Source organism: Xenopus laevis, chromosome 7L (assembly GCF_017654675.1).
Source record: "Xenopus laevis strain J_2021 chromosome 7L, Xenopus_laevis_v10.1, whole genome shotgun sequence".
In the NCBI taxonomy this organism is placed as follows: Eukaryota; Metazoa; Chordata; class Amphibia; order Anura; family Pipidae; genus Xenopus; species Xenopus laevis.
Genome location: NC_054383.1, coordinates 11,101,170 through 11,121,365, shown reverse-complemented (window position 1 = coordinate 11,121,365; position 20,196 = coordinate 11,101,170). Strand labels below are relative to the sequence as shown.

General features: G+C 41.1%; 1 protein-coding gene across 40 annotated transcripts in view; it reads left to right on the top strand.

The window, feature by feature from the left end:
- Positions 1-20,196, top strand: part of LOC108696078 (ankyrin-3) — a 360,221-nt gene that overhangs the window by 260,684 nt on the left and 79,341 nt on the right. For 24 of the 40 annotated variants that reach the window (XM_041570209.1, XM_041570220.1, XM_041570210.1 and 21 more), the window contains 7 exons: positions 2,655-2,852; positions 3,012-3,110; positions 6,635-6,733; positions 6,832-6,930; positions 8,219-8,314; positions 8,867-8,942; positions 10,262-10,324. In XM_041570209.1, coding sequence (XP_041426143.1) covers positions 2,655-2,852; positions 3,012-3,110; positions 6,635-6,733; positions 6,832-6,930; positions 8,219-8,314; positions 8,867-8,942; positions 10,262-10,324 — 730 coding nt within the window. The remainder of the gene's footprint in view (positions 1-2,654; positions 2,853-3,011; positions 3,111-6,634; positions 6,734-6,831; positions 6,931-8,218; positions 8,315-8,866; positions 8,943-10,261; positions 10,325-20,196) is intronic. The other 16 variants (XM_041570227.1, XM_041570225.1, XM_041570222.1 and 13 more) reach the window with 3 other exon arrangements.

Genomic DNA, 20,196 nt, shown 5'->3' with positions numbered 1-20,196 from the left:
TGACTCATTAGAGTATAAGATTCATATGACATAAATCAGAGCTAAAAGCTCGGCCGTGGGCCACATAGAGAGCTCATTTGGTATCTGCAGTATCCAGTGTGACCTTTCCAAGGAGGGAGTAAATGAGAGCCATGTGGGGGCGTATAGTAAGACAAGTCTTATATATAGAGAGGTGACATCATTAGAAATGTTTGGAAAACAATATTAAAGCTTTTAGTCAACAGCCTCATCTTGTTGCAACTTGTTTTTGCAGTCCCATCCGTCAGTGCCTAAGGGGGGAATTGGTGGTGGTGATACAGAGATAAAAATGTCAGATTTCGCACCAAATTCACAAATTTGTGAATTTGTCTTTTAAGTAGACAATTTTCAGATTTTGTCTTTGGCACAACATTTTAACGACATTTCTTTCTGAATTTGTCTTAGTACACCTGTCAGTCAGCCATCAAATTTGAATTTTTGGGGGAGGGGGTTTATTTTACCTAGAAAAACTATACATCATTTTTTTCAAGATAACCTGGGCTTTTTAAATCTTCCTACATGTTTGTGTAATTCCAATTCTCTAACAAGATATAATTCTGACTACAAGAAATGCTATTTTGCATAATAAAAGGATTTTTATCAGAATTTTGTTTTATTATCTTAGGCCAAGTGTCTAATTGCTGCTAAAACGGAAAAAAAATTGCCTGGGAGGCTTTACTTTTCCTTTAGAGAATATATCAACTCAAATTGCTAATATTGCCTCATTCATTTAACTAAAACTAGTAAAATATCACAAGTGTGAGATAAAAACTTTTTACATATCAAATTGTATAAAATAGACTTTTTTGTTTAATCAGTGTTTTTTTTTTTAGTAATGAGGCTTTTACACCTATAGGGTTAGACACAAACTTGTGCCCTGACTATAAAATGCTAATCCCTATTAATATGATAATAATTCCCCAATGGGGAACCCACAAGAGGGGTGAAATGAAGATTGACTGAACCAAAGCAGAGCAAATTATCTTAGAATTGATCTGAGACATGGGGAAGAATTATACTTAGCTTTGCTCCAATTTTAAAATGTTGGGAAAAAATGCTGTTTAAAATGTAATTATTGCGCCATTTTTATGTCGTTTGAAAGACAGATTCATAAAAGTGTCTGTAAACTGTCTTTCTTTCACTAAAATATGAGTCGGAATTAAGGCATATTTCTGTTTTTGAATATAAATCTGCCTAAAAGTGTTTTACACTAGTTTACCACCACTTTTACTCCAAAAATGGTCTCTCTCCAATTGAGTGAATTCCCCCCTAAGCGTATAACCCACTTATCTTCTGCAGCACCCCAGCATTCTATAGTTTCAGTATGTGGGAGCCTCCTCCTCTGTACTGATTGTAAAGCAGGTTGTCCCACTGAACCAAAGTTTGGGTCACTTATGGCCTTAATTTTTTTCTTTTTTATGGTTTTTGAATTATTTACCACCTTCTTCTGACCCTTTCCAGCTTTCAGAGGGAAGTCACTGACCCCATCTAAAAAGCAAATGCTCTGTAAGGCTACACATTTATTGCTGCTTTTTATTACTCGTCTTTCTATTTAGTTCCTCTCCAATTCATATTCTAGTCTCTTATTCAAATCAGTGCATGGTTGCTGGGAGGAATTTGGGCCCTAGCAACCAGATTGTTGAAACTGCAAACTGGAGAGCTGCCAAATAAAAAGCTAAATAACTGAAACAACTACAAATAATAAAAAATGCAAACCAATCGCAAATTATCTTGAAATATCACTCTCTACATCAGTGATCCCCAACAAGTGGCTCGCGAGCAACATGTTGTTCTCCAACCGCTTGGATGTTGCTCCCAGTGGCCTTAAAGCAGCTGCTTATTTTTGAATTCCAGGCTTGGAGGCAAGTTTTAGATGCAAAAAAACAATGTGTACTGCTAAGCCAAGTCCACATAGGGGCTACCAATAGCCAATCAGACCCCATATTTGGCACCCTCAGGTACTTTTTCCACACTTGAGTTGCTCTCCAATTTTTTTACATTTATATTTAGCTCATAGGTAAAAAAGGTTGGGGACCCCTGCTCTATTTCAATAGTTGGGAGAAACACAGTAAATGACTCACCAAAGAGTGAATGTGGTCCGGGTGCACCAGCCCCAGACCCCCAGCTTTAGGGAGCAGTACGGCAAAGGATGTGAAGAAGAAGCAGGAAGCACTCAAATGGATCCACGGGACCAGAGAAAATTCGTTAAAATATAATTTTATTTATACAAAGTTAAAAAATTATATTTGTATCTCCATCCGCCTTACGCGTTTCACACCCACTTAGGGCACTTACTCATGGTCTCATGACTGCTTCTTCTTCACGACCCCTGCTCTATATCATACTTAAAGTAAATGCAAAAGTGAAAACCCCATTTAAAGCAAGACAAAGCTCTTGTGCTCCATTCTTGAAGTTCCAGGAGAATCATGGGTTACGTCTTAGGGTAGAGCAAGGTTCACTTTGCTCCTTTTGTTTTATTAATGGTTACTTTTGTCTCAACCAACCATATTAATGGCATTGACAGCTACAGAAATGAAAATTTGATCCCCAAAGGTAGACTGCAATCCAAGAGAAGCTAATGTTTATCCATTTGCACCTGTACATCATTATCCAACCAAACATTTCTCTGGCTGTAGAACGGCTACACACCTCTGCACATTGCCGCAAAGAAGAACCAGATGGACATCGCTACTACCTTGCTGGAATATGGAGCAGATGCCAACGCCATTACCAAGCAAGGAATAGCGCCGGTACATCTAGCGGCACAAGAAGGCAACGTAGATATGGTGTCCTTGCTCCTCACACGGAATGCCAACGTCAATGTCAGCAACAAGGTAGGAAGATCTCGTAGGTGAGGTCTGTGTAGCGCTGGGTACCCCAGGGATAGCAACATGGCTGCTGTCAAAATTGTGGATCCCAGATTTCATATAATTTTATATTATTTTTATTTTATATATCACTGTTGGTAACAGAAAGCTGTTTGTGGTTTGCAGAGTGGACTCACTCCTCTTCATCTGGCTGCACAAGAAGACAGAGTTGGTGTGGCGGAGGTTCTAGCCAATCAGGGGGCTGTTATTGACGGAACAACAAAGGTACCGGTTATTGGTTCTAAAATACAATGTAAAATAAGCAATGGAAGTGTGCTGGATTACATTTTATTGGTAATAAAAGATTTTTACTTGCCACATAGGGGCAGATTTATCAAGGGTCGAAATTCGAATAAAAAAAGACCAACAGAAATTTATTAAAACAATCAAAGTTTTTTTTCCGGGTGAATAGCCAGTTTTCGTTTGAATTTGAATCGTATGAATCGAAGTAACATCTTATTCGATCAAATTAGATTCAAAGTTTTTTCAAAAAAGAACTTTGATTTTTCAAAATCCACCAATTGACTCCAATTGGGTTTTAGGAGGTCCCCCATAGGCTAAAAAAGCAATTTGGCAGGTTTTAGATGGTGAATGGTCGCAGTCGAATTTTTAAAGAGACAGTACATGATAAATTTCAATATTTTTTCAAATTTGAATCGAATTCGGACTATTCCCTAGTCGAAGTACACAAAAAATTGCTCGAAATTCGAATTTTTTTCATTTGAATTTTCACTTTGAGCCTTGATAAATCTGCCCCATAGCCTTGACCCATATTAGTGTACAATCAGCACAATGGCAGAATCCATTTGGCCAAAGAAGTGTGAAGTTTATCAGAGCACAAGTCACATGACTGGGGGCACCTGGGAAACTGACAATATGTCTAGCCCCATGTCAGATTCCAAAATTAAATATTAAAAAAATCTGTTTTTTTGAGAAATGGATTTCAGAGCAGAAGTCTGCTTGAGCAGCACTATTAACTGGTGCATTTTGAATAAAAAACGTTTTCTCGTGACAGTATCACTTTAAATGGCACCATGACTTCCAGCATTAAATGACACAGTGATGCTCAGTACTAAAAGCTCAAGGACGGTGTCTATTATTATTTTCATCTGCAAAAGAAAAGGATCTGAAATTTGAATTAGAATCTGTCAACTATATTGTGTATGTACATTGTGCAGTGGAACAAAATGGACCCATTATAAATAAATGATACATTTCTGTTCGTATTTGAACGTGCAAATAACTAGAAATGGTTCTGTCTTCTGACTATTATCTTGGATGGACATTAGCAAACACCACCCAGTCACAGCGACACTATATAATATTTGCTATACAGTGGGACAGGCACAAGCTGTTAGCAGGTATCTATTGTTCCCATTTTAATATGATAATTTTAGACTATTGATTGAATAGAACTTTGCCAAGGGCAAGGAAACTGTATCAAAGAGCTAGAAGATTGGCCGCTGTTAATAATTGAGCAGCAAACACACAGTCCGGCAGCATATAATCACCCCTCCAACCCTATTAAAATAAAACCAATTCTATTTGACACTGTCTTAACTAGTACTGCTGTGTTTAGTGTAATAGGAGATACTGAGTTTTTGGGGAAAAAAATACATTTTAATGTTCATGGTTTTGCTTGCAATTGTTCCGTTCAAGGATAAGTAAACCTTAAAAATAAGTGAATGTAAAATGACGAGGGAGCTATTTTAAGCGCTTCTGCAATGTACATTCATTATTTATACATTTTTAATTCCAAGATATTAAGGGATACATGTGCTGTTAATATGAATACATTTTGTTACAGCAGCGCCATCTGCTGGTCGTTTTCAGATCAGTCTGACCACCAAGTAGTCAAGGAAGTTGTCAGGAGAAAGAAAGAGGCTGCTCTGATGTTCTTCTGCTTAGGAGAAAAATAGAGACTTTCCTTAAATCTTTCTAACCAGAAAAACATAAGAACAACCCACTTTCTTTCTCCTGACATTCACTTATTTTTATGGTTTGCTTATCCTTTAACCTTTCTTATCTGTGTCATTTAAGTCTCTGGTTTGTCATTGAGAAAGGAAACAATAGAGTCAAGTCTGACGCTTGACACACTTGTAGATTAAGCCCCATGATACTGGAGGTGTTTCCATCACCGCTGTTTGTAATAGTGATCAAAATGCACGTGACTTGCCGCGAGTCCCTTCTACTTGTTAGCGCTATCTACACCCCCTAGTGATTATTATCTGAGGATTATACAGGTTGCGGTTCGGGATTTGGCCAGGATTTGGCCTTTTTAAGCAAGATTTAGATTCAGCTGATTCCTTGTGCCTGGCCTAACCAAATCTTAATTTGCCTATTAAATTAGGGGCGGGAAGGGAAATCATGTGATTTAAAGGAGAACTAAACCCCCCGCGATGTTAAGTCCCTACTGGCCCTGCTCCGTTGGCTCCCCTCACTGCCTCTCCCATGCACAGTCTTACCCCAGAATTCTGTCCCCTCTTGAAATAGTGACGGCACATGCAGAGTGAGCGCAGCAGAGCTCACGGACGCCATCTTCTTCTCTTCGGTAATCTTCGTGTCTTCTTCCTCCCCTTCGGTGATTTTCTTCTCTTTCGTCGCATGCGCAGTTGTTATGAACCGGAAGATTGTTCCAACTGCGCCTGCGCCATTACGCTGCTCGATTCACAAAGATAACCGAAGAGAAGAAGATGGCGCCCATGAGCTCCACTGTGCTCACTCTGCATGTGCGGTGGCTATTTCTAGAGGGGAAAGAATTCAGGGGAAAGACAGACAACAGTGGGGGGGGGCCAGTGGGGACTAAAAGGACCATTAACAGCAAAAAAATTTAAAAAAAAAAATTTGTTAGTATGCTACTATAAAAAGACACCAACACATATTAAACTTTAAAGTCTTTATTAAGAAATAACTTACCAAAACTCCACTTGTGCTCCTCTTCAGAAAAGGCGATTGCCGATCCTTCGTGCGGCGCTCCATTACTCTTCCCTGCCTTCCTTATTGGAAATAGCCAGGGAGGAGAAATTGAGCGCCGCACAACGCATCATCATCTGAAGAGGAGCGCAAACGGAGTTTTGGTAAGTTATTTCTTAATAAACACTTAGTGACTTTTAAGTTTAATATGTGTTGGTGTCTTTTATTCGTAGCATACTAACGAATTTTTTAAAAAAAGTTTTTGCTGTTACTGGTCCTTTAACATCGTGGGGGGTTTAGTTCTCCTGGAAGGATAGAAGTGAAAAAAAAATGTCCACACTTTTTCCTTTCCCACCCCTCATTTGCATATGCAAATTAGGATTTGGTTTGGTATTCAGCCAAATTTTTCACAAAGGGTTCAGGGATTTGGCCGAATCCCAAATAGTGGATTTGGTGCATCCCTATCTGAAAGCACTAGTGGGCAAAACAAAGTCAGCAGCATTTTTATTTCCACTTTAGTTAGTGCAGACCATATCCCGTGGTTAATAACGCATGGGCAATTTTGACCACCTCATTCTTCTGGTGGAGAACCAAGTGGACCTTGGCAACAAAAGCCTTGCTTGAACATTTTGTCTCAGGGGTCCACCAGGTGCTTTTTTTCAGTAGTATTAGCCGTGGCAAGGGGCATGTTGGCCATGGCTATTGAGCTCCAGCATCACAAAAAAAAAGCCATGGTTGTTGAAAAGTCTAATAGAGGGTATTTTCAGTTGAACACCAACTGAATTAGCTATAATTGGATAAAAGTTGCTTATACTTTCTGTTATATCATATGGCAGATGGGCTATACCCCCTTACATGTGGCCAGTCACTATGGAAACATCAAAATGGTAACCTTCCTGCTTCAGCATGGATCTAAAGTGAACGCCAAAACCAAGGTATGTACATTCCTTGCTCTGTTCCGTTATCGATTGGTGCCATTAATTGACTGATAAAATGATTATATATATTTATATCACTATATTTTGCTTTATAGAATGGATACACACCTCTGCATCAAGCAGCTCAGCAAGGCCATACACATATCATTAATGTTTTGCTTCAACATGGCGCCTCCCCTAATGAGGTCACTGTGGTAAGTTACATTTTGGGGTCTTAGGTGGCTTGAGCTGTATCTTTATAGGGTGAAATAGGGCCACTTGGATATCGAAGGGCCGGTTAGGAATCTCCAAACAGACGTCAGACTGCATTGTTGCTTTATGTGGATCCTGAACCAATAACTGTGAAAGGCAGGAGCAGCTTCCCCAGCCCAGCACAAGTCTATATCATCACTGACAGCTTTGATGCACTTAGATATTGTCCATATATGCAGTCTGCCATTGCCATGATACTCTCTGTAAAGGTGGCCATAGACGTAGAGATTGCCAGACGAGCTGATCTCTCCCCGATATGCCCACATGGAAGTGGGCAATATCGGCCTGATCCGATCATGGGCTCTAGAGCCCAACAATCGGATCATAATGCCTCCAATATGGACGGTCAGATCGGGGGTACACATAAACGCACAGATGCGGCCGCGATCCGAAGGGATTTTTTAACCTGCCCAATCAAGATCCGGTCGACTTTCCGGGAATTGGGGAAGCCTGTCGGATGGCCAATAAGTTGCTGACTTGGCTTTAAGAAATGTGTGGGGCGGGGCAATTTAGCCTACAGAATAACCCTCAATGGTCACATTTTTTTTGGTATTTGTAGATGCGGATTTACTAGGAAGCAGTGCATCCTGGATAAAATATTTGGAGCATATTGGGCATTATTTAAAAGATAAGTAAACCTTAAAAATAGGTGAATGTAAAATTGATGAGGGCGCTATTCTAAGAAATTTTGCAATGTACATTCAATATTTATTTTTAATTCCAAGATATTAAGGGATACATGTACTGTTAATATGAATGAATTTTGTTACAACAGCACCACCTGCTGGTCAGTTTCCCACCAGTCTGACCACCAAGTAGTCAAGGAAGTTGTCAGGAGAGAGAAAGAGGCTGCTCTGATGTTCTTCTGTTTAGGAAAGATTTAAGAAAGATTTTTAATTTTTTTTCCTAAGCAGAAGAACATCAGAGCAGCCGCTTTCTTTCTCCTGACAACTTCCTTGACTACTTGGTGGTCAGACTGGTGGGAAACTGACCAGCAGGTGGTGATGTTGTAACAACATTCATTCATATTAACAGTACATGTATCCTTTAATATCTTGGAATTAAAAATAAACAATGTACGTACATTGCATAAGTTCTTAGAATAGTGCCCTCACCAATTTTACATTCACTTATTTTTAAGGTTTACTTATCCTTTAAAATCAATGCCTGCACTAGCAAGCCTTTGTACTATATTTTATCATTGTAATTTCCCTCTCTGCCCTTCCATAGAATGGCAACACAGCCCTAGCAATTGCCCGCCGGCTCGGATATATCTCCGTTGTTGATACCCTGAAAGTTGTAACAGAGGAAACCTTAACTACAGTTGTAAGTGACTTTATATTTCTTGTCTTATATTTTGGTACCGTAAGCCATTGTCATATTTTTTTTTACTAAATACAATTGAATAATTATATCTTTATATATATATAACTATATATAGTCATTAAAATAGCCATTTTGTCTGCCTGATTCTAATCTAAATCCTTGGCATTTAGAAATTGCACACATTTTGCATACTAAAAGTTCATTAAAGTTGAACCATCCTTTAATTGCTGTTCTTTACATGTACTGTATTATTATAATTCCTTATAATAATTGCCACACCATCATTTTCCCATCATCCAGTTTAAACCAGTATAATCCGACTGATGATCAACATCCCTGACTTTAACCTAGAGCTGCACACAAAAAATTGAATTCAAAGTACAAATTAAATTAAGTATATTTTGTGGATAAAAATGTATCTGGGATCTCCAAAAGTCCCCAAAAAAACTCATCACCTGTGTTTATATGCTTAGAAAATGTTGTATTTCTGCATTTGTTGCAATTGTCCCAAGATTTAACATGGGAAGCATTTTTTCCATTTTCATTTTCCAGCAGCTGGTGACTGAAAAACATAAAATGAACGTTCCGGAAACGATGAATGAAGTTCTGGACATGTCGGATGATGAAGGTAATATGGAGTGAACTCACTTCCTTCCTAGCGCTTATCTAAATGTTGGTTGCAGAGGATTTACAAAATATACATGTAAAGATGTTTTATTTAAACATGAGAATTAGGATTGCCCTGATTGGATGCCTGGTTAGTAGTATTATTGGTCAAGAAAAACTGGTGTCATGCCTTCTTCTCTGATTGGCAGTTTTTCTTGAAGTATCTAAGGCCTTAGTAATCCCAATGACTTATTATATGTTACTGGTGAGGTGCCTAAATGCATGGATAAAATGTATATTCTAGGTTTACTCTTTGTAATAAGGTTTCCAATGGGGTTAAACCAGATCCTGCAACTACTGAGAGGCCCAGGAGTGTAGAAGGCCCCAACTGTCGTACAATGTAATTTTATATTATTGCAAAGTAGAATACATTCCCACAATATAGGGGTTCTATAAATAATTTTGCTCCGGGACGTCAAAACTTCTGTTTGATTGTATCGATAAAGCATAATTCGATCACATAGGGGCCCCTGCTGACTTTTGTCATGGACATCCCCCCTGTGGCTAAACACATGAGTATATGGCTCTGTCCTTAAAACAACGTAGATCCAAAATAAAGAGAAAAAGGAAATGGTAAGTAGTAAAATGGTCTGTCACCAGGACAACCATCAGTCCAAGGGTTGCCAAACAATTTTTTCAAAATGCAGGATGAGACCCATTACTAGTGAAGTAGAAACCAAAGTATTATTAAATTAAAAAGACTTTATTAAGACATGCATAAGTCTAACGCGTTTCATGCCTGAATGGGCACTTACTCATAGGCCTCCTCCGTGTGGCCCAAGCAGATAGGGTTTCCAAGTCTAACCAATCAATATTAGGAGATATTAATTGCAGGAGAGATTTTTTTATTTTACCTGTCTAAAGGGAGGAAACGTATGTGCCTTCCATAATCCTGAAGATTGGCAGTTTCTCTCTAGGGCTGTGAATAGTCAATAAGGCAGAGACGCACGCTCAGATTCGGGGAGATTAATCACCTGGCGAAAAATCTCCTCTTCTTCGGGGCAACTAATTTCCCCGAACTGCCTTCCCGTCGGCTGTAGGCAACTTCGGAGCGACTTCGGAAAACGAATCGTTCCGAGTGCCATCCTGGCGGCGATTTACATTCTTGCTGGCGGGAAGGCTGGGGAAGGCAGTTTGGGGAGATTAGTCACCCCGAAGAACAGGAGATTTGGCGACTAATCTCCCTGAATCTGAGCATGTGTCTCTGCCCTAAAGTGCCAAAAAACGACAGTTTTGCTGTATCTGTATTCTCTCCAACTTCTGTTTATTTAAACTGTGCAGTTCATAGAGCCAATGTCCCAGAAATTGTGAGTGACGCAGAGTATATGTCAGATGGTGACGAAGGTAAAGAAGAGTCTTTTGTTTTCAGTAAATAAGTTCCATGGTAACTTTGAGCTCTAAAGTACAAGGAAAATGCCCTAAAATCATGGAGGCTGAGGTATAGGGATCCCAAGCCCCACTGACTGATACTGTTTCAATTTATGTTTATGTAAAATGTATTATCCCCAAAGTCTGGTGGGCCCTGGCCTAAAAGGATGATGGGACCAAGTATCTTCTATTTATACTACTGCCCATAATCTTACTTAAAGGAGAAGGAAAAGTTTAAAACCAAGTGAGCTTTATCAGAAAGGCCTATATAAATATACCAGTAAACCCTCAAAGTAATGCTGCTCTGAGTCCTCTGACAAAAGAAACACCACATTTCTTTCCTTCTATTGTGTACTCATGGGCTTCTGTATCAGACTTCCTGTTTTCAGCTTAAACCTCCAGGGTTAGGGCTTGAGCATGCTCAGTTTGCTCCTCTTCCCCCCTCCCTTTTCTGCTGTAAACTGAGCCTAGAGCTATGAGAGGGGGAGACTCAGGCAGGAAGTGATGTCACACCAAGCTAATATGGCAGCTGCTATCTTAAACAAACAGAGAGCTTCTAGAGCTTTTTACTCAGGTATGGTAAAACATTCTACAGAATAAATATAGTATTTAGCTTGCTCTATTGCAGCTAATCTATTGACAATAAAATGCCTCCATAGCTTTCCTTCTCCTTTTTGCAAATATTGCTCCACTTGGGGGTAAATTTATCAAAGAGTGAAGTTCCGCCACTAGAGTGAAATTTTTGATTTAACTCTAGTGGCGTATTTATCAATGGGCGTATTTATCAATGGGTGAAGGTGAAAGTTCACCCTTTGATAAATACGCCTATAAAAATCCCATAGAAATGAATGGAGAATGGCGGAATTTCACTCTAGTGGTGGAACTTCACTATTAACTTCACTCTTTGATAAATATACCCCTATGTGTTTAACGTTGACCCTGTAATTCAATGACCCCATCAATCGAGGCAGGACACAATGACGCATGTAGAAATGGTGTAATTGGCTGCTGATCTATCAGATGTTAAAGGGGCGTTTCACCTTTAAGTAAACATTTAGTATGTTATAGAATGGACAATTCTAAGGGACTTTTCAATTGGTCTTCATTATTTATTTTTTTTATAGTTTTTCAAATACTTCTTCTGACTCTTTCCAGCTTTCAAATGGGGGTCATTGACCCCATCTAAAAAAAACAAATGCTCTGTAAGGCTACAGATGTATTGTTATCACTACGTTTTATTACTCAGGGCCTCCCCTATTCATATTCCAGTCTCTTGTTCCAATCAATATAGGGTTGCTAGGGTAATTTGAACCCTAGCAGTCAGATTGATGAAATTACAAATTGGAGAACTGCTGAATAAAAAGCTAAATAACTAAAAAAAAACTACAAATAATAAAAAATGAAAACCAATTGCAAATTGTCTCAGAATATCCCTCTCTATGTCATACTAAAAGTGAATTCAAAGGTGAACAACCCCGTTATATAACCCAGCACATCTTGATCTTGGCTGCCAAGAGATTGTGTGACTGTTGACACAAGCACAGGTTTGGAGCAGTTGCTGGCTGCTTGGGGATCGTTATTTGAGCAAAGTTCAAAATCATTTATTGCCATTGAATGTGGTGCAGTGTTGGTAATGGCAGGTAAAATTCTAAAAAAAAACAAAAAAAGATAAATCCCTTAAAATCAGCACATGATGGGAACGATACAGTGATTTTACTGTGAATTAAGATATAAACCTCTTGTATTTTGGAGCTCCAAGGTCCCTACTTTACATAACAGAGTCTAATTTTTCTTACAGTCTAAACATGTGCCTTATTGTCTCCAATTAAATAAATTAACGGTGTTTCTAATCCTAACTGCACAGCCATTGAATTCAGTTGCTCCTGTTATTACCCACCAGCGCTGGGATCCCGCAGAACAATTTCCTCTTATGTACAGTCGCCATTCTTCCTGGAAAGTGATATTACAATTAAGAATATCCTATTCCGCGAATAACCCAAGGGATACACAATAACCCAACTGTTTCTTAACCACAACTCCCAGCATGCACAGCTGCCAGTGGGGAGGGGGCAAAGCACCGAATCCAGGATTTGGTTTGGGATTTGGCCAGGATTCGGCCTTTTTCAGCAGGAATTCGATTCGGCCGAATCCTTCTTCCCGGCTGAACCGAATCCTAATTTGCATATGCACAAAACAAAGAAGTAAAAAATGTTTTCCCCTTCCCACCCATAATTTCCAGATGCAAATTCGGATTTGGTTCGGTATTCACCCAAATCTTTCGCAAAGGATTCGGGATTAGACCGAATCCAAAATAGTGGATTCGGTGTATCCCTAATCTGGGTCCATACAAAGGGGTCTCAAGATTTCAGATGGAAGCTACTTTGGTTTGTGCTGGAGTTACCTGACTATTACTCTAGGTGTTTATTTAGGCCTTCTGCACTTGTACCCCCAAAAAAAGAGGGGGATCCCTTTGCTGGTGTTCTGTTACTAATATATAAAAGGGATATTCAAGCAACCTTCCCTCCCTGGAAGACTGCCTCTGTCTTTTTCTATACAAGATTGTAATTGTTTATAATGACTTTACTGTGTAACATACCTCCCAACTGTCCCGTTGTTTCACAGGACAGTCCCTATTTTGACTGCTCAACCCGGACCGCAGTCTTGGATTGTCACTGAAATGTCCTGACTTTCTCTTTGATTCTCCTGCACTAAACAAGCAGAAAAAGATACAATGTTTCTAACTTAATTGCCTTTTGGCGGAGAGCCCAGAATACATGGCAGGTGCACTTGGATACATTTGTTACAATTAAAGATAAGCAAAGAAGCAATTGTAACAATTTAAGATAATCAGGTCTCTTGGGGAAACGGTGGTTTGCATCTCGGGGAGATTTAGTCACCTGGCGACTATCGCCTCTTCTTCGGGGCGACTAATCTCCCCGAACTGCCTTCCCGTTAGCTAGAATCGAAATCGTCGGCGGGATGACACTTTTTTGAAGTTGCCTGAACTCGGAGAACTTCGAACTTCCGGCAACTTCGGAATTCATCTTCATTAGCAAAACTGTAATAACACATAAAATCCCCAGAAATATGTTCAAACTTTTATAACCTGCCAAATTTTGTAAAAGGAACATGGTAACTAGGAGGCGTGGCCCACAAACTGGGCATGGCCGAAAAATTTAGCCGAGCTCCATGCGGCAATTCTTTTTGTCGCTCTTTCCATTCCAAAATGTTGGGAGTTATGGTTTAATAATAATAATGTGAAATTCCTGTGCACTTTTAGGGCAGAGACACACGCTCAGATTCGGGGGATTTAGTCGCCTGGTGATAAATGGGCCCCACAGCAGTTGCAGGTTCTGCCTCCTCTATAGATACAGCTCTGATCCTAAGGGGCAATTTACATTCTAGCCTGCAGGAGACAGTTCAGGGAGATTAGTGGCCCAAAGAAGAGGAGATTTGTTGCGACTAATCTCCCCCCGAATCTTAGCGTGTGTCTCTGCCCTTTGGCTTTTTATCACATTGGCAGCCCTGCTGCACCCTGTTTGGGTTTCTATGCATATATTTGGAACAATCAAGTTGAAGATTCCAGTTGGATTTGTCTGGGGTCGTGGACTGGCCATCTGTATGTCTGTACATGAATCGTTTAGGGCTCAGTGAATCTTTAATTGAACTGGCCCCATGATCATACCTCTGGATATTTGTGCAGCTAAACCTCTATGTTATACCGGATCCTCTTTTATCTTTCTTTTACATTTATATTTCCCTCTTCTTTTCTTATACATTCTCCTTTTGCCCCTTAGGATCAGAGCTGTATCTATAGAGGAGGCAGAACCTGCAACTGCTGTGGGGCCCATTGGGGCACTGACTAGCGATGGGCGAATTTTTCCCGTTTCACCACGAAATTCGCAAATTTCCAGCGAAATTCATGAAACGGGCGAAAAATTTGCAAAACATTAATTTTGACGCCGGTGTCAATTTGTGGGAGTCAAAATTGCTGCCGTCGACAATTCCACCCCCTTAAAGTCAATAGGCGTCCGTATAATTGACGCCGGTGTTGAGATTGTGGGCGACGTCGGAATTGACGCTGTCGTCAAAAAAAACTGTGACTCCAGCAAATTTTCGTGGCAAATTTGCGAATTTATTCACCGGCGGCGAACCATGCAAATTCCCCGGTAATTCGCCCATCACTAGCACTGACTAATAAGCAGTTTCGATATAAGTTTATGAATAGTGCCTTCTACCCAATATTTCGTTTATCTCTGATTTGGCAGTGGGGCCCAGTAACGTCTAGGTATTCAACTGCTTAGTGTAATGTCACAGGGGGTGCCCATGTAACCCAAAAATGCAGCTCCAAAACACCTGAATCTACACCCATTGACTTGCATGGCAGTTATCTGAGACTGCTTGTACCATTGCTTGTCAATCAACTGTCACCTGACAAGCACACGGCTTCTTCAGCTGTGTTTTTTTTTATTAGCGCCCCATAGATGTGTCAGGTAATAGTATCATGGATAAAGCATCTGAAGTGCTATTAACCCTCAGACCAGGAGTGCCCATACTTTACTAATGAGGGGTCTACTTTGAGTGATGTTGTCCCCCGTGTGGCCAGACCCTAAAGGCAGAGACATACGTGGAGATTCGGGGAGATTTACTCGCCCGGCGACAAATCGCTTCTTCTTTGGGTGACTAATCTCCCAGAACTGCCTTTCCGCCTGCTAGAATCTAAATTGCCGGCAGAATTGCACTCGTATTGATTCATTTTCTGAAGTTGCCCGAAGTTTCCTTGTCAGGAGTCTTGAGATTTTAGCTGGTGATCAGTAGATCTCAAGACAAACAGCTTGAATCTCCCCGAACTGCCTGTGTGACCAGACCCTTAGGATCTCCCATTTCCCTCCTACCCAGTCTCACCTTCACTTCCTTATAGACCAATTGCACTTCCCCATTCTCATTCCCACCCCTCCCTTCTCTTAGAAACTTCAATTATATTCCTAATTCTCTCCCATGTCTCTTATAGAAAACATACTGTAAACTGCACTTTGCAGGCCACACTCTTCAAAGGTCGCACTTAGCCATCACCTGTTCTTCCTCGCTCTATAATACCTCAAATTCCTCAATGTTGCTGCACCAATAAACAAATTTATATATATATATATATATATATATATATATATATATATATATATATATATATATATAGAACCTGTACATATTAACTCTAGGCCAGTCTAGTTATGACTCTAGGCAGGACATAGAGCACAGCGCTGCCATTTGTTTCTATTGTATTGCCAAACCTCACTCATTTACATTACAAATAGGAATTCACTTTGGAGAACACTTTAATTGACCTTCACACGGAACTGATAAAAGGAACAATAGGGGGAAAGGTGATACTGAACCAAACACAGATAATGCTGTAGGCAGATAGGTATCTAGTGTTTAAAGGAACAGTAACACCACAAAATGAAAGCGTTTAAAAGGAATGACAATATAATGTACTGTTTCTCTGCACTGGTAAAGCCCGAAGAAGAGTCGATTAGTCGCCCGAAGAAGAGGCGATTAGTCACCGGGCAACTAAATCTCCCCAAATCTTCGCGTCTGTCTTAAGGTGTGTGTTCCTTTTATCCTCAGACCAAAAGGCTGCTGATAGTGTCACAGTGGGAATCGTAAGTGACTAGAGATTAGTGATCGAGTATAAACAGATACAGATCGATGCTTGTAGGAACGTTGCCCATTTGGGAGCTGTATATCAGTCTGCAGTATCTTCTTGTGTTAAGTGGTTTTGCATCAGTTTTCAAATTTACAGCAAACCCACTGATCTGCAGCTGAATGGGCACTGATTAGGGATGAGCGAAAAATTTGGCTGCATTTCAATTGGCAAATTTTTTGTCAAAGATTCTCCCATCCTGGTGACTGTGCTTGACATGCTTTCCCTCTGGTGACTTGGGGTGATTCCAGGACAATCCCTGGAGCTTGCATGTAATATAAAATCTCCTCTTGTGAATATGCGATATAGGAGCTGGCACTCATTAACCAATGCAGCTTCCCATGTAGCTTTATGTGGCTGGGGAAAACTGCAGGTCTGGTTAGTGGAAGAGCCGGAGAGAAGAGAATTTAGGGTCAGGGCACACGCTCAGATTCGGGGATATTAGTCGCTAGGGTTGCCACCTTTTCTGGAAAAAAATACCGGCCTTCCTATATATTTATTTTTTCCCCTATTAATAACATTGGGATCAACCATTATTTTTACCAGCCAGGCCAGGTGGCAACCCTATTAGTCGTCCGGAGACAAATCTCCTCGCTGGCGTTTTTCGAAGATTCCTTGTGAGTGCCATCCCACCGGCGATTTACAGTCTAGACGGCGGGAGGCAGTTCGGGGAGATTAGTCGCCCCGAAGATTATCCGTCGGGTGACTAATATCCCCGAATCTGAGCGTTTGCCCTGACCCTTAAGTAGAAGAGAAAAGCAGTCATGAGCAGGAAGCTCAGCAGGCTACTGTAGGAATGTTTCTGTTCATAAACTGAAGCTTTGAGAACATGAATTCATTGCAAATGCACTCAAGTACCCTGAGATATTTACATTCCCCATCTGCAGAGAGAAGGGGAAGATCCAATCGCAGAGAGGAATAGCCCACACATTGTGCATAGCAAACATCTTCTCTTTGCCTGGGACTAGGGAGCTGGCTTCCTCCCCACTGTAGCGACAAAGTTACTAAAGTCATTCCCAGGGCCCCACTTGGCAAGTGTGAATTGCAAACCTGTAACTGTCACTGTATGTGTCTGCAGTTTTTGTCGCTGAGGAATTGCTGGCAAATTGTATATAGATGGGATATATATTAGAGTGCAGCATTGTGCTAGTAGCAGGGAATGTATCACTTGGTAATAATAGTTGCAAGAATTGCAGTGCTGCCTGGTTGCCAACCAAAAGTGGCAAATGAATGCCCCTGATAATTTTCGGCATGCACACTGTGCAGTGCAATCAAAAATGGCTTCCCCCTTCCTGAAAAGGGACTTCCTGTGCCTCAAGTTCCATTAAAGGGAGCGTTCACCTTTTGATTAACTTTTAGTATGATGTAGAGAGGGATATTCTGAGATGATTTGCAATTGGTTTTCATTTGTGGTTTTTGAGTTTTTTAGCTTTTTATTCAGGAGCTCTCCAGTTTACAATTTCAGCCATCTGTTTGCTAGGGTCCAAATTACCATTGCAACCATGCTTTGCTTTGAATAAGAGAATGGAATATGAATAACAGAAGGCCAGAATCAGGGTCGGACTGGGCCGGCGGACCCCTGGGAAAAAACCCTGTCCAGATCAGCTCCCTGCACTCAGCGCCGGATTCGCTGGGCGGGCGCCCCTAGGCCGTGCGCTCAGCACGGTCCTAGCGCCCGCCCGCACTACCAGCACAGGCTCCCACAGAGCGGCTGGGAGGCATGCCGCCCCCAAAAATGTGCCGCCCTAGGCTCAGGCCTATGTGGCCTCGCCACAAATCCGGTCCTCCCTGCACTCCCGCTTACCTCCCTCACTAGTTGACGTGATGCGAAGGAATATGCGGCACATGGGGGGGGCTAAAGGGTGGTCCCAGAATAGAAAGAGCAGTAATAAAAAGTTGTAAAAACAGTACATTTGTAGCCTTACAGAGCATCTGTTTTAAATGGGGTCAGTGACCCCCATTTGAAAGCTGGAAAGAGTCAGAAGAAGTAGGCAAATAATTCAGAAAGTATAAGAAAAGAAAAAAAATGAAGGACAATTGAAAAGTTGCTTAGAATTAAGGACAGACCAATTCGGCAGCTTAGTGGCCCATGTGTGGGGCCAACCGTCGGGCTTCCTTGATCAATATCTGGGCGAGAGTCGGGCAGATCTCGATCGGGCAAGTTAAAAAATCCTGTCAGATCGCGGCTGCATCTATGCGTCTATGCGGTCTCGCAATTCGACCGCCCGTATCGGATCCATTATGATCCGATCGTTGGGCCCTAGGGCCCACGATCGGATAAGCCCGATATCACCCACTTCAATTTGGGCATTTCGGGGAGAGATCTGCTCGTTTGGCAACATCGCCAAACGAGCGAATGTCTACTTCTATGGCCACCTGTAGTCATTCTATAACAATCTATAACATAGTAAAAGTTAATTTAAATGTGAACTACCCCTTTAAGATGCAGTGTATTAAGCGTAATTCCTAATGATCAAACGGTTCTGATTGTCGGCTTCTGCCTATGGAAGTTCCTGTGTTAAGTCGTTAAAAATAGGTGTGAATATTTAGTGAGAATTTTCAAGAGCATTCGGGAGGCACACGACAAAGCTGCGGGGGAAACAGGAAAAACAAGTGAGGTGAAAGTGGTATTTAGAAAAGGGAATGGCTGGAGCCAACGAGTGGAAAAATACTGCTTGTGACATTCTTCAGATAATGTAAAATAAATGTCCCCGGGCCTAACCTTAGTGACCAGAGCACCAGACTGGGCCAGAGGTTCCCCAATGTGTATGTCATGGAAGGACAATGTATTTCTAGAAGATTTACCAGCTTGTTTTTCTACTGGTTTTCTCTAAATGTAAAGCTTGAAATGGGGACACTGTTCTCACGGTACAGGGTTTTTTTTTTTTTCATAATGGTCCAGTCTAATTCTATTAATAGGAGCAAGTTTAACCTCAGACTCCTTTGCAGGGCAAATAAAGAGCCTCGGGCTAAAGCTGCACACACGGCTATAGTCTGAACCTGGCAATTCCTAAGAAACAGTGAATTCTATTCTCCTGGCCCGTTCTATGATTATTTCATATGTTTCAGTACTTTATTTGGATAGAGGTCGCCAAACGAGCGGATCTCTCCCCGGTATACTCACCTTGAGGTGGGCGACTGAGAAATAAAATAGGCCCTGGCATTCCAGGTACACAGAGGTCCAATCAGCCCACACAGAGGCCCACCAGCCCACTAAATACTGACTTTCTATGGCACCTTATAGCAGCCCCTCTGGCATTTTCTAGAACCCAGGTCGAGGTTGATCCGAATGTGGACCCTAGAGGAGAATATGGGTGGTCAGATGGAGGACTGTGTGAACGAACCGATGCAGTCCAACGATCCGATGGGATTTTTAACACTGCTCAAACGACATTTGCCCCACTTCTGGCCACATATTGATTGGAGAAGCCCGTCGGAGGGCCCCATACACTGTCCAATGAGCCGTCGACTTCATCTGTCTTATATTGGCCTGTGTATGGCCACCTTAAGTTGACGTGTCCAAAAGTACCTGTCAAACACACCAAAATGTACACAAAACTGTGCCCCCTTTAGTCACTGAAAGAGGTGGTTCACCTTTAAGTTAACTTTTAGTATGTTATAGAATGGCTACTTCTAAGCGACTTTTTAATTTGTCTTTATTATTTGCCTTCTTCTTCTGACTCTTTCCCACTATCAATGAGGGTCACTGACCCCATCTAAAAAAAACAAATGTTCTGTAAGGCTACAGATTTAATGTTATTGCTACTTTTTATTGCTCATCTTTCTATTCAGGCCTCTCCTATTCATATTCCAGTCTCTTATTCAAAAGTGCATGGTCGCTAGGGTAATTTGGACCCTAGCAACCAGATGGCTGAAATTGCAAACTGGAGAGCTGGTGAATAAAATAGCTCAAAACCCACAAATAATGAAAACCAAAAGCTCAGAGGCTTGGCCTCAATAATTGGAGCAAATACCGGTAGGAAGAGCAAAGTCAGTGCTGGGAATTCTCATAACAATGCTTTACATTTTATGGCCGAGGGAGTCATCTGAGGCAAGAAAAGGTAATGAATGGGTTCTCTATTATAGTGAAAGACTCCTTTGATCAGTATGGCAGGAATATGTGTGTGGCTCATGGCACATTGGGTGT